Genomic DNA, 15,674 nt, shown 5'->3' with positions numbered 1-15,674 from the left:
CCCTGTGAACTGGAACAAGGTAGAGATGCCCATTCTCATTGCTCCTATTCAACAAAGTACTGGAAGTCCTAGACAGAGCAATTAGGCAAGAGAAAGAAACAAATGTCATCCAAATAAGAAATGAAGAAGTCAAACTATCTCTCTGTTGACAATATGCTTCTATCTCTAGAATATCCAAAGACTCCCAAAAAGATCCTAGAACTGATAAATGACTTTACTAAAGTTTCAGAATACAAAATCAATGTACAAACATCAGTAGCATTTCTATGCACCAACAACATCCATACTGAGATTAAAATCAATAACACAATTCCATTTAAAACAGCCAGAAAGAAAGTAAAATACTAGGAAATACAGCTAACCAAGGAAGTGAAAGATCTCCACAAGAGAACTATAAAACACTGCTGATAAGAGAGTACACAAACATATGGAAAAACATTCCATGCTTGTGGATTGGAAGAATCAATGTTGTAAAAATGGCCATACTGCTCAAAGAAATTTACGGATTCAGCATTATTCCTGTCAAACTACCAATATTGTTCTTCAGAGAATTAGAAATAAACTATGCTAAAATTCATATGGAACCAAAAAAGAGCCCAAATAGCCAAAGCAATACTAAGCAAGAAGGACAAAGCTGGTGGCATCACATTGCTTGACTTCAAACTATACTATAAAGCCACAGTAACCAAGACATCTTGGTACCGGTAATAGACAGATACATAGACCATTGGAACAGAATAGAAAACTCAGAAATAAAGTTGAACACCTGTAACCATCTGGTCTTCGACAAGGCTAACAAAAACAAGCAATGGGAAAAGGACTCCCTATTCAATAAATGGTGCTGGGATAATAGCAAGCCATATGCAGAAGATTGAATCTGGACTCCTACCTTTAACAATATACAAAAATTAAAACAGATCAAATATTTAAATGTAAGACCTCACACTATAAAAATCCTGGAAGATAATCTGGGTAACACCATTCTCAACATAGGCCTTGGCAAAGAATTTTTGGTTGAGACTTCAAAAACAATTGCAACAAAGACAAAAATAGACAAGTGGGACCTAATTAAACTAAACAGCTGCTGCACAGCAAAGGAAACTATTGAGAGCAAACAGATAACCCACAGAATGGAAGAAGATAGTCACAAATTATGCATCCAACAAAGGCCTAATATCCCAAATCTATAACGAACTTAAACCAACAAGAAAAAAAAAAGCTCATTAAAAAATAGGCAGAGAATATGAACAGACACTTCTCAAAAGGAGACATACAAGTGTTCAACAAACATAAGAAAAACTGCTCAGCATCACTTATCATCAGATAAATGCAAATCAAAACCACAATGAGATACCATCTCACACCGGTCAGAATGGCTATTATTAAAAAGTCAAAAAAACAACAGATGCTAGCGAGTCTGCAGAGAAAAGGAAATGTTTATACAGTGTTGGTGGGAATGTAAATTAGTCCAGCCACTGTGGAATGCAGTCTGAAGATTGTTTCTCAAAGAACTTAAAACAGAGCTACTGGCCAGGCATGGTGGCTCAAGCCTGTTATGCCACCACTTTGGGAGGCCGAGGCAGGTGGATCACCTGAGGTCAGGAGTTTGAAACCAGCCTGGCCAACATGGTGAAACCCTGTCTCTACTAAAAATACAAAAATTAGCCAGGCGTGGTGGTGCATGCCTGTAATCCCAGCTACTCAGGAGGCTGAGGCAGGAGAATCGCTTGAACCCAGGAGGCGGAGGTTGCAGTGAGCTGAGATCGCGCCATTGCACTACAGCCTGGGTGACAAGAGGGAAACTCCACCTCAAAAATAAACAAACAAACAAAATCCCCCCAAAAACAGAGCTACCATTCAACCCAGCAATCCCATTACTGGGTATATACCCAAAGAAAAATAAAGTATACCAAAAGACACATGCACTCCTATGGTCATCACTGACCTATTCACAATAGCAAAGACATGGAATCAACCTAAGTGCCCATCCATGCTGAAGTGATTAAGAAAACATGGTACATATACACCATAGAACACTATGCAGCCATAAAAAGCAATGAAATCACATCCTTTGCAGCAACATGGATGGAACTGGAGGCCATAATCCTAAGCAAATTGACACAGGAATAGAAAACCAAATACCACACATTCTCACATATAAGTGGGACCTAAACATTCAGCACACATGGATATAAATATGGGAACAATAGACACTGCAGACTACTAGAATGTGGGGGTGGATGGGTTAAAAAACTACCTATCTGGTACTCTGTTCACTATATGGGTGACAGGATCCATACCCCAAACCTCAGCATCATACAATATTCCCATGTAACAAACCTGCACATGTACTGCCTATATCTAAAATAAATGTTGAAATTTAAAAAATTTAAAAATATATTAGTTATACAAATCATTATACACTCAAGATCACTGCTCATAACATAAATCTCTAATTTATAAAACTTTGTTAAATTTAAAAGAGGCAGAGTATAAGTGCACAAAAAGTTACAGAATTAACTTATTAGATAAGTATTATTTTCCAGCAAGCCAGATAGTTCTCTCCATCTCCACATGTAGTTCTGCAGTAAACCTAGCCCTTTTAGAATGTTTTAGACTCATGCCACAAATTCAGGTTAAGACTACTCTAGTCCTCCCAATTATCCCAAAGAGTTCTGACATACAAGATCACTTTCTCGTTCCTAACTGAAATAAAGAGAGAAAAGGAAAGGAAAAATCCTTCAGCAACAGCTAAAATGTATATGGAGATAATATTCTTTGTTAACAAGAATAACAATTCTTTGTTAGCAACACTCGTTAATCCTTTAGAATAGCAAAGGTTAAAAATGGTTTGAAATGAATTTAAACTGCTTTCATTTATAGTTATACTGTTTTCTTGAAACTATCTGTGAATTTAACTTAAGGATTATAAATTAATCCTTAATTTAAGGATTATAACTACTTAATAAAACTAGAATATTTTCCCTAAAAGCATATACACAGTTAAACTATGATATTAATTCAAAAGGCAGTGTACAATTCAGAAAGAAAAAGGTAAAATTAAAAAGCACAGTATTTAGCAACCATGGCCTTTACTAAATTGTTGCAGTGAAGTATTACTAAAAATTTCTGAAGACTACACACTTTCTAAAGTGGAACACTGGATTACTTGTGAAACTCAAACAACAATATTCCAAAATGTCTATTAAAAATACATTTGTGCTTTATAAAAATAAACATAGTTGACTATTTTATTAACCTCAGAATATAACAATGAACTGAAAAATACTTGCCAGCTCAAACCAAAATTAATTTGATGACTCATATCTCTAGGATAAGGCTGGTTTAATGTAATGAATTTTTATGACCTACACAAACCTTTTAAATAATTTGCACCAATCTCCACAACCAAAGTCTTTAAAAGAAAACATATATGGTAGAATTTTTTAACTTTTTATTTATGAATAATAAATTATACCCTGCCTACTTCTAAGTAATGAATAAATTTAACAGGATCAATGCAAAGGACTAAGCTGTCAAGTTTTTAAAAAAATCCTAATTCATGAGCCTACTGATTTTTCCAATAAACCCCAGCAGGCTTGTAGAAATTTACAAATTGAATATAAAATTTATATGACACTGTAAAAGACCTAAAATAGCCAAAAACAACTTTTTTTTTGAGGCGGAGTCTCGCTCTGTCACCAGGCTGGAATGCAGTGGCACCATCTCGGCTCACTGCAACCTCTGACACCCTGGTCCAAGCTATTCTCCTGCTTCAGCCTCCCAAGTAGCTGGAATTACAGGCACGCACCACCATGTCCAGCTAATTTTTGTACTTGTAGTAGAGACGGGGTTTCAACATGTTGGCCAGGATGATCTCCATCTCCTGACCTCATGATCTGCCGGCCTCAGCCTCCCAAAGTGCTGGGATTACAGGCATGAGCCACCATGCCCAGGCCCAAAGCAACTTTTAAAAGGTAGAACAAAGTTGAAGGGCTAACATTATCTGATTGATTTTAATATTTGTTATGAAACTACAATAATCAAGACAATGTAATATTAGTGTAAAGATAGACAAAAAAACAATGGAACAGAATAGAGAATCCATAAATATACATTTATGAAACATTCTATATATATAAACATTCCACTTATATATAATATTCTATACACATAGTATTCTGTAAAAGTACAAAGGCAATTCAGTGGAGAAAGTATAGTCTTCTCAACAACAGAACAATTACATAACCATATGTTAAAAAAACTCCATACTTTACCCCACATACAAAAATTAACTTGAATTATACATCAAAAATGTAAACCAAAAACTATAACTTTAGAATAAAACATATGATTTAAAAAAACTTGCAAACTTGGGTAAGAACAAGCTTTCTTACACAGGACACCAAAAGCATGGTCCATAAAAGAAAAAAATTGGCTAATTAGACTTCATCAAAATTAAAATTAACCCTCTTTTAAAGACACTTAAGAAAATGAAGAGACAAAAGATTGGAAGAAAATATTTGCTAAGCATGTATCTGGTAAAAGACTTGTATCCAGAATACATAAAGGAATATGAAAACAGGCAACAGAGACTGACCCCATCTCTAAAAAATATATGTGTGTATATATATTTACATGTATATATATATATATATATGAAAACAAACAAGCCAACTTAAAAAGATGAACGAAGTTATAACAGACACCTCACCAAAGAATATACACATGACAAATAAGTATATGAGAAAATGCTCAACATAATTAGTCATTAAGAAAATGCAAAGTAGAACCACAATGAGATACTACTATATACTTCTTAGAATGGTTAAAATTTGAAAGACTGAATATACCAAGTATTGGCAAGATCTTGGAGGAACTGAAACTCTCATACACTGCTCTTGGGAATGTAAAATGGTAAAACCAGTTTAGAAAATAGCTCGGCATACTCTTAAAAAGTAAAACATGCATCTACTACATGATTCTGTGAGCATACCCCTTGGTAATCGCCCAAAGAAATGAAAGCATATGTTCATACAACAACTGGTATGTGAGTGTTTACAGAAGCTGTGTTTGTAATAGGTAAAATCTGGAAAAAACCTAATTTACCTGTATCACCAGGAAAATAAACTGTGGCATATCTATAAAGTGGAATACTATTTTGCAAAAAAATAATGAACTACTGATGCACACTATAACATGGATGCATTTCAAAATAATTATGCTGAGTGAAAGAAGCCAGCAAAAAAGAGCACATCCATTTACATAAAATTACCGGAAATGCAAAAACAAATTTCTAGTGAAAGAAAGCATATCAGTGGTTACCTCAGAATGTGGGAAATGTGGAGAACAGCAAGATAGATTATAAAGGGTATAAGAGGGTTTTAGGTGTAAGGGATATATTTATTATCTTGATTGTGATGATGGTTGCATAGGTGCATGCATATGTCTACACTTAATCAAAATATGTCCTTTAAAATATAAAATTATACAGTTTTACATCAATTATACCTCATAATGCTGTTTTAAAAACAATAACAAGAGGCAATGAAAACTATCTAAATATCTAAAATAAAATATTGATTGACCCACCTTCAAATACAGAAGTTGGCTTACTTGTGTTCAAATTCTCCAAAATTTTCTTGAGACTTACATTACTATTTTCTAAAAAGTAAGGTACAAAGATTATGAAATGGCAAAGTGTCAATGCTAATAATCATTAAATAACCATGACAAAGGATAGGGATGGGAAATTTCTGTAATTTCTAGAAATTAGCAGGATAAAAATCAATTAATTTAAAATAGTTTTACCCACAATCGATTTTCTCAAAATAAGAAATTCTAACTAAAGGAATTTACTTGGCTTAAATAATTAAATTTTGATGCATATATTTTATAGTTTTGATGCTAAATAGAGGATGGCTCTTAAAAATATTTCCAGTAGAAAAATCTATGAATTTTAATTAGCTCTCAATGTGCCTATGTTCTCATTATATTTCTAAGACCCAGTTTACCTCTCACATGTAAGAATGGCTTTTACCAAAAAGACAAAAGATAACAAGCGTAGGCAAGGAAGTGGTGAAAAGGGAACTCTTGTACAGTTATGGTGGGAATGTAAATTAGTACCACCATTATGAAAAACAGTATGGAAGTTCCTTAAAAAACTAAAAACAGAACCCCCATGTGATCCAGAAATTTCACTTCCAAGTATATATCCAAAGGAAATGAAATCAGCATGTCAAAGAGATATCTGCACTCCCATGTTCACTGCAGCACTACTCACAATAGCCAAGACAAAGAGTCAACCTAAGTGCCCATTCAACTACAAATGAATAGATTTTTAAAAATGTGATGTCTATCTATATGTTATAAATATATATGCACAATAGAATACTATTCAGCCTTTTAAAAACGAAGGAAATCCTGTCATTTGCAACAACATGGATGAACCTGGAGGACACTATGCTTGGTGAAACAAACCAGGCACAGAAAGACAAATACTGCATGATTTCACCTATATGTGGAATCTAAAAAAGTTGAAGTAATGGAAGTAGGAAGACGATGGTGATTACTGGCGATTGCAAATCTGAGAGGAGAAATTTGTTAAGAGAAACAAAATTTCAGTTAGACAAGAGGAATAAGTTCTGGAGATCTATTTTAGTGCAAGGTGACTATGGTTCATAATGTATTGTATACTTAAAAACAGATAAAAGCCTACATTTTAAATGCTATCACAAAATATTATAAGGATTTAAGGTGATGGATATGTTAATTAGCTTGATTTAATCATCCACAGTGTATATAGATTTTGAAACATCACATTGTACTCCATAAATATATATTTTTCACTTGCCAATTAAAAACTAAACATTTTTGGACTGAGCATGGTGGCTCACACCTGTAATCCCATCACTTTGGGAGGCTAAGGTGGGTGGATAGCTTGAGTTCAGGAGTTTGAGACCAGCCTGGGCAACATGGCGAAACTCTGTCTCTGCAAAAAATACACATTAGCCAGGTGTGGCGGCTACTTGGTGGGCTGAGGCAGGAGGATGGCTTGAGCCCAGGAAACCAAGGCTGCAGTGAGCCGTTATCACGCCACTGCACTCTAGCCTGGGAGACAGACAGACACTATCTCAAAATAAATAAAAGTAAAAAATAAACACTTTTGCTGATCAAAAAATAAAATATACATATACACAACAGCTATCCCAAGTACATAGGAAAACTAGGACTTCATTAAGCTCAAAATAGATTGCTCTTTCAAAAAGGATTCACCATCAACAGATGCTTGTCTCAAGATCTTTTGGAACGTCTTGTTGCTTACTGGAATTCCGGCACTCAAGAGTTTGGAGCTCAGTTCATTTACAGGCATTGTATCATTTCTGATACTATCAAGAGTTCTAATCTCTTCAAATAAATCTGTAAATACAGGAAGAATAGAAAACAGATAATGACGTTGGGGCAAAACCCCTTTTAAGATATAACATCCACAGCCTGCTGTAGAAGACATTCTCAGTTAAAGAGCTTTTAAAACATACCTATGGGCTTTGTTGTTAGAAGTCAGTTAAATAATAAAAAATGTTCAACATACCCCTAGCCAGGTAAAAGTTGAGTTTCTGCAAATTTTTTTGTAAAGTCCACTTTTTTCAGTAACTATTATCCCTGAAAGTGTTTCTGCTACATGCTCTGGTCTTTCACAGACTGCAAAGCTTTTCAAGAACAGGTAGGTAGGTGGTAGCTCTTAGAATGAGGCCGAGAAGCACAAATAGAAGCCAAATAGTTGGGGAAAGGAAAACACTAAAAAATATAGGTTTGCTACAGACTGAAAAACAGTCATACACTACCTTAACATTAGAGAGTGTTTATCTCTTACCAGTCTACCAACTAATTTTAAGAACACTAGATCTTTCTTGTACTTTCCTTAATTAACTTGCTTCACTATAGGTGAGGAAAATAAGCATGTGGCTATTAATAAAGGTGAGAGAAAATTGTACTAGATTAATGAGAAGGATGCATACTTTTACAATAAAGCATAATACTGAGACAAATTATTTGCTTTAAGGAAGCATATTCTAGGTATGTAATTCTAAATAATTCATTATACTCAAAGCATAAATTGAATATGATAAGGAATAAGAAAGCAGATTACAACATTTCAAATAAAGCAAAGAAAACTTAGGAAAGTGTTGAAAATACAGAGTGAAACAAACTATATTTTAGAAAAGATAGGATACCATAAAATGACCTAAGAAACTGCTTTCTAATTTTTATTCTTTTACTATACTTACTGTTGAATGGTGTGGATGGTTTAGGTGAATTAGTGAAAACATCAACTACATCTTTTAAGATCACTTTTCCTTCTGAAAGGTTAAGAAATAAAGTAGGATTTAAATAAAGCAGATTTTAAATTCATTAAGGTGGGGTCTGGTATTATTTTAATATTTCATCCAGCTTTCAAACCCTAGTGATCATAATGCATAGTAAGAAATACTTCTATATTGTGAGCACAGACACAAACAAAAATACAAGTTTTATAAAGCAATACTCACCCTTATTGTAGGTGATACACTCTAATATCTTCTAACAAATTTCAAGTTATTCCATTTCATTTTTTAAATACTATTCAAGACCTATTATATTTATTTCACAACTGACCCACAGTTTTAAAAATGATAAACAGGTTATATAGCACAAATATATATACACAGTAATTTTCATTACAGCATATAAATACTTATAAAGAGTGTAAGAGAATGTGTAAGACTACCCCCTGAAGAGATGTTTTACCCAGCAAAAACAGCAAAGGAAGAGACCAGAAAAAGAAAGAGAAGACATACTTTTCCTTTGCCAAAAAAAAAAAAAAAAAAAAAAAAAATCTGGTGACAAAGAGGAAAAATCCAATTTTTTCTTACTATCATTACTCCTAATTGACATTGAAACAACCAACAAACAAAAAACTATATGCAAAAGTAAATATATAAAATGAAGACTCCCTTTTCCAAGCAAGTAAAAATCCTTAGGAAACCTAATAGTCAAGTGTCAATTTCTTCTGAATTATCCATAACATTACACATAAATATTTCTTGTTCTTTCGAATAACAGGGTTCAGGACACGCTATCCCAAAATATAACACTGTGACAGAATTGGATATTTAAGCTGAAGGAATCTGAGAAATATCGGGTGCAAGAAGAACCCTGTGATCTCCCTTGTCTCCCCTGAAGCAGGTCATGATATCCTCATATGAGAGGTGCTCTTCCTATAAAAAAAAAATGAGTATCCTTATCTCCGAAGATGGAGGGATGCTGAGAGGAATCAAAACAAACAGGCCATGCTACCCTTAGCTACACTTAGCTCATAGCCACTCTTGTCTTCTATTACATTTTCTATGACTTTCCACTCTTCATCAAACCTAGCGTAAAAACATCCAGATTTAATCACTTCTTCAGGTTTTCATTTTCTAATGAGGGTTCCATGTCACATAAAACTTACACCAAATAAACTTGTATGCTTTTATCTTATTAATCTGTCTTTTGTTACAGAGCCTAAGCCAAAAACCTGAAGGACAGAAGGAAAATATTTCTTCTCTATGCTTAACTGGAGACTGCTTCAAAGATTATAAACTATTAGCCCACAGATTGAATACAGTATGAGACTTAGTGATTTTCATTGGCCTAGAGAGTGTCATAGTAGTTATTTTTAAATTTGAATTTCATTATCTTTACATGGGATATATACTCTCGAGTTACTCCACAATTCTCATCACTTCATCTTATGCTAACCTATTTTATTAATTTGTATTTCATGCCTGACTGCTAGACATTTGAGTTAGATGCCCTTGGCCTGGTTCAAATATTATCCTTCTCTGGAAGCCTACTGTAATTTATTTAAAATGTCACTATTAGAACTATAACACTGTACCTCTTGGATTGGCAGGCTAATTTGACCCATCTTTCTCCTCTCTCCTATTCTAAGCAATTAGCTTGACCTTAAGTAGTATTTTCTCACTCCTCTGATTTTTGTAAACTTAATGTTTTTGTAGAGACTGCTTTTGCAAAAGCCTAAACCCCTTGAAGAAAATATAGCAAATGCCTAAAGAGAGAGATTTTGAAAACTGAAAGGAAGGATTTCTTCTGAAAAGAGAGAGACAGAGAGAGATCTGATGAGAAATAATGAGAATTTCTCTATGAGAGCATCCATTCCCCAACTCTACCCACCCTCAAGGTGCAGGACTGCCATTGCCTTTATCAACTGAATGTCAGTAGAAACACAATGAAAGGGAGTTTAAAAGCTCTTCCTCCTTGCCCCATTGCCCTTTCCCAAATTATAGTGCAACACTGGATTGGGAGGGAGTCCCAGTAAATAACCTGCCAGCCCTCAGGGTCAGAGTTAATTCAACTAAAAGAAAATAAAGTGACTGCAATTTCTGGTACCATAGCAGCTAGACATCTGGATTAACCCTCCTACTGAAGATGACAAAAATTCTAAATAAAATATTATTTATAAAAAATCTTAACTGCTTCAATTTGCTGCCAAGAAAGTAAGAAATTCCCAGGCCAAAAAAATTGATGAAGAGCTCTAACCCAAAGCACTGTATCTACTTTTTCAGGCAAAGAGTGTTTGCCAAAGACAAAGCAAAAACAAATGGAATGAATTTTAGTTTGTATTTTCAAAGGCTCTGACAAAACCTAGGTTCCTCCCAAACTGCATATTTATACTCCTTTAACTTATAAAACTGCTTACCTAGAATTCAATACCCATAAAAAATAATAATAAAGAAAGGTTCCTCCTTTAGAGGTAATTTGACTCTTCTCTCTGGCTACCTTTAAGGTTCTGTTTCTTTTGGGGTATGGGGCAGGTTCATCCTGATATATCTTTGCATGGATTTCCTTTTATTCTATGTGGAATTCACTGGACTTCTTGAATTGGTAGGTTAGGGTCTCTCTCAATTCTGGAAATTTCTAAGCTACTGCCCCTCAAATATTTTCTCTGCTACCACTCTATCCTCTCTTCTCCCCTGTATTGATGTATATTTTTTATACCTCTTCATTCTATCTTCTATGCCTCTTAACCTATTTCCTATATAATTTGTCTGGCTGCATTGTGTATAACTTCTTCAAACTATCTTGCAGTTCATATTTCTCTCTATGCCTATGTTTAATCTGTTAATATTCTTGTCCACTAATTAATTTTGATTATATTTTAAATTTCTAGAAGTTGTCCCTTTTTTCATATCTGTGCATTCTTTATAGGCTTTAGGTTCCCTTAGATATTTTCAAGCTTCTCTTTTATTTCTTTGGAAGAATACAGAAGAATATGACTATAGAAAGAATGAAATTTTAAAAATGGAAGATACGTACACCAGAAAAATATTACCTTAGGCTAGATTGGCATCAGACAAAATATACTTTAAGGCAAAAGCCTTACTGACGATGAAAATTCAACTTACAACAGGGGAAAAAACAGTTTTAATCTCTTTAGGAATCTATAACAAGTTTAAATTTAAATACATCTAGTAACAAAGACAAAATATATAGAGCAAAAAATTGACAGAACTACAAGGAGAAATAAACAAATAAACTATCATTACTGAAGATTTTTAATAAACCTTTCAATAAATGACAGGACAAATAGACAAAAAATCAGTAAGGACATAGAAGATTTGAAAACATGATTAATAAATGACCAAATATAAAGGACTGACTCAACAACTGTAGAATTTCTTTTGAAACTCATAACATTTTCCAAAAAATGATCATGTTGTGATCCATAAAGCAAGTCTAAATATATTTTAAATAACTAAAATCATATAAAATATGCATTTTAAATAACTGAAATTACAGAAAATATGTTCACTTACTGCAATATAATTAATCAAGAAATTTAAAACAAAAAACACTCCCAAATTTGGAAATGAAGAAACCTTCTAGAAGAAATAATTATAAAAGTAAGAAAAATAATTTTAACTAATCAATAATTTAAAAACTACATATCAATACCTGGGGCCACGTAGCTAAAAAAGCATATATAGAAGAAAATACATATGCTTAAAATCTTACATTAGGGAAGAAAAAGGGACTAAAATTTCATGAGCTAAGCATCCATCTCAAGAAGTTAGAAAAAGAGTAACAAAATAAACATAAAAATTATAGAGAAGAAAATGATAAAGATAAAAACATAAGTGAAATGAATAATAAACATATAGTAAAGAGGATCCAAAAGTTGACTTAATTATTGAAATGTACAAACCATGAGCATAAATTATCTTAAAAACAGAAAAAAGATAAAAATGAGCAAGACAAGGAATGAGATGGGAATATTACTGCAAATGCCACAAATATTACAAAAATGTCAAGATCTTATTATTAAAAACCATAGAGTGACTAGCCTAGCCAACATGGCAAAACCCTGTCTCTACTAAAAATTAAAAAATTAGCCGAGCATGGTGGCACACGCCTGTAATCCCAGCTACTCGGGAGGCTAAGGCACGAGAATCACTTGAGCCTGGGAGGCAGAGGTTGCAATGGGTCAAGATCATGCCACTGCACTCCAGCCTAGGCAACAGAGCAAAACTCTGTCTCAAAAACAAACAAAAAGTATCGTATTAGAGGGATAAATTTTTCAGATGAAGAAGTCAAAGTCTTAGGAAAAAACCAACTTACCCAAATTGACTCACGAATAAACAGAAAACCTAAATAATCCTACAATATGAAAGATGATGAATCAGTAATCAAAAACCTACCCAAAAGAAAATGTCAAGGCTCAAATGGCTTGTTCTGTGAATTCCACTAGACCCAAAGGTAATATGCAATCTCAATGCTATAGAAACTATTCAGAGATTGGGGGTGGCTGGCAAGATGGCCACTGAAATTATTTCAAACAATAGAAAAAGAAGGACTCCTCCCTAACTCATTTTATGAGGCCAGCATCATCCTGATACCAAAACCTGGCAGAGACATAACAAAAAAAGAAAATTTCAGGCCAATATCCCTGATGAACATCAACGCAAAACTCCTCAATAAAATACTGGCAAACTGAATCCAGTAGTATATCAAAAAGCTTATCCACCATGATCAAGTCAGCTTCATCCCTGGGATGCCAGGTTGGTTCAACATACACAAATCAATAAATGTAATCCATCACATAAACAGAAACAATAACAAAAACCACGATTGTCTCAATAAATGCAGAAAAGGCCTTCGACAAAATTCAACACCCCTTCATGCTAAAAACACTCATTAAACTAGGTATTGAGGGAACATATCTCAAAATAATAACAGCTATTTATGACAAACCCACAGCCAGTATCATACTGAATGGGAAAAAATTGGAAGCATTCCCTTTGAATACTGGCACAAGAAAAGGACGCCCTCTCTCACCACTCTTATTCAACATAGTATTGGAAGTTCTGGCCACAGCAATCAGGCAAGAGAAAGAAATAAATGGTATGCAAATAGGAAGAGAGGAAGTCCAAATGTCTCTGTTTGCAGATGACATGATTGTATATTTAGAAAACCCCATTGTCTCAGCCCCAAATCTTCTTAAGCTGATAAACAACTTCAGCAAAGTCTCAGGATACAAAATCAATGTGCAAAAATCACAAGCATTCCTCTATACACCAATAATACACAAACAGAGAGCCAAATCATGAGTGAACTCCCATTCACAATTGCTACAAAGAGAATAAAATACCTAGGAATACAACTTACAAGGGATGTGAAGGACCTCTTCAAGGAGAACTACAAACCACTGCTCAAGGAAATAGGAGAGGACACAAACAAATGGAAAGACATTCCATGCTCATGAAGAATCAATATCGTGAAAATGGCCATACTGCCCAAAGTAATTTATAGATTCAATGCTATCTCCATCAAGCTGCCAATGACTTTCTTCAAAGAATTAGAAAAAACTACTTTACATTTCATATGGAACCGAAAAAGAGCCCATATAGCCAAGAAAATCCTAAGCAAAATGAACAAAGCTAGAGGCATCACACTACCTGACTTCAAACTATACTACAAGGCTATGGTAACCAAAACAGCATGGTACTGGTACCAAAACAGATATATAGACCAATGGAACAGAACAGAGGTCTCAGAAAAAACACCACACATCTACAACCATCTAATCTTTGACAAACCTGACAAAAACAAGAAATGGGGAAAGGATTCCCTATTTAATAAATGGTGTTGGGAAAACTGGCTAGCCGTATGTAGAAAGCTGAAACTGGATCCCTTCCTTAACACCTTATACAAAAACTAACTCAAGATGGATTAAAGACTTAAATGTAAGACCTAAAACCATAAAAACCCTAGAAGAAATCTTAGGCACTACCATTCAGGACATAGACATGGGCAAAGACTTCATGACTAAAATACCAAGAGCAATGGCAACAAAGTCCAAAATAGACAAATGGGACCTAATTAAACTAAAGAGCTTCTGCACAGCAAAAGAAACTATCATCAGAGTGAACAGGCAACCTACAGAATGTGAGAAAAATTTTGCAATCTATCTGTCTGACAAACAGCTAATATCCAGAGTCTGCAAGGAACTTAAACAAATTTACAAGGAAAAAACAAAAAATGCCATCAAAAAGTGGGTGAAGGATATGAACAGACACTTCTCAAAAGACCACATTTATGCAGCCAACAAACATGAAAAAAAGCTCATCATCACTGGTCATTAGAGAAATGCAAATCAAAACCACAATGAGATACCATCTCATGCCAGTTAGAATGGCGATCATTAAAAAGTCAGGAAAGAACAGATGTTGGAGAGGATGTGGAGAAATAGGAACACTTTTACACTGTTGGTGGGAATATAAATTAGTTCCACCATTGTGGAAGACAGTGTGGTGATTCCTCAAGGATCTAAAACCAGAAATACCATTTGACCCAGCAATCCCATTACTGGGTATATACCCAGAGGATTATAAATCATTTACTACAAAAACACATGCACACGTATGTTTATTGCAGCACTATTCACAATAGCAAAGACTTGGAACTAACCCAAATGCCCATCAATGATAGACTGGATAAAGAAAATGTGGCACATATACACCATGGAATACTACGCAGCCATAACAAAGAAAGAGTTCCTGTCCTTTGCAGGGACATGGATGAAGCTGGAAACTATCATCCTCAGCACAGGAACAGAAAACCAACACCACATGTTCTCACTCATAAGTGGGAGTTGAACAATGAGAGCACATGGACACAGAGAGGGGAACATCACACACTGGGGCCTGTTGGGGGAAGGGGGGCTAGGGGAAGGATAGCACTAGGAGAAATACCTAATGTAGATGACAGGTTGATGGGTGCAGCAAACCACCATGGCATGTGTATACCTATGTAACAAAGCTGCACGTTCCACATGTGTATCCCAAAACTTAAAATATAATTTAAAAATAAACTATTCAAAGATTTAGGCAAAGAAAAAATACTTTACAAATTGTGAAGATAATGTGACATCAAAGCCTGACAATGCTAATGAAAACAAAGAACATTATAAGTTAACCTCACAGATAAATAAAGATGTATAAATCCTTAACAAAATATTAGAAAAATGAACCCACCAATATGTAAAAAGGATAATACATCATGACTAAAATGAGTTTATTCCAAAAATTCAGGTTGCATTTAATATAAAAAATCACTAATGCACCACATTAACC

At 34.3% G+C, this 15,674-nt stretch overlaps 1 protein-coding gene across 1 annotated transcript in view; it reads right to left on the bottom strand.

Annotated features, from left to right (window-relative positions):
* LOC100445724 (EF-hand calcium-binding domain-containing protein 3) overlaps positions 1 to 15,674 on the bottom strand; it is a 544,420-nt gene that overhangs the window by 387,819 nt on the left and 140,927 nt on the right. Inside the window, exons 31-33 of the mRNA XM_063718854.1 lie at positions 8,289 to 8,360; positions 7,276 to 7,419; positions 5,593 to 5,664 (exon numbers count right to left, since the gene is read on the bottom strand). Coding sequence (XP_063574924.1) covers positions 5,593 to 5,664; positions 7,276 to 7,419; positions 8,289 to 8,360 — 288 coding nt within the window. The remainder of the gene's footprint in view (positions 1 to 5,592; positions 5,665 to 7,275; positions 7,420 to 8,288; positions 8,361 to 15,674) is intronic.

The sequence above is a fragment of the Pongo abelii genome, chromosome 19 (genome assembly GCF_028885655.2).
Source record: "Pongo abelii isolate AG06213 chromosome 19, NHGRI_mPonAbe1-v2.0_pri, whole genome shotgun sequence".
NCBI lineage: Eukaryota > Metazoa > Chordata > Mammalia > Primates > Hominidae > Pongo > Pongo abelii.
This window is presented reverse-complemented; position numbering and strand designations above follow the sequence as displayed.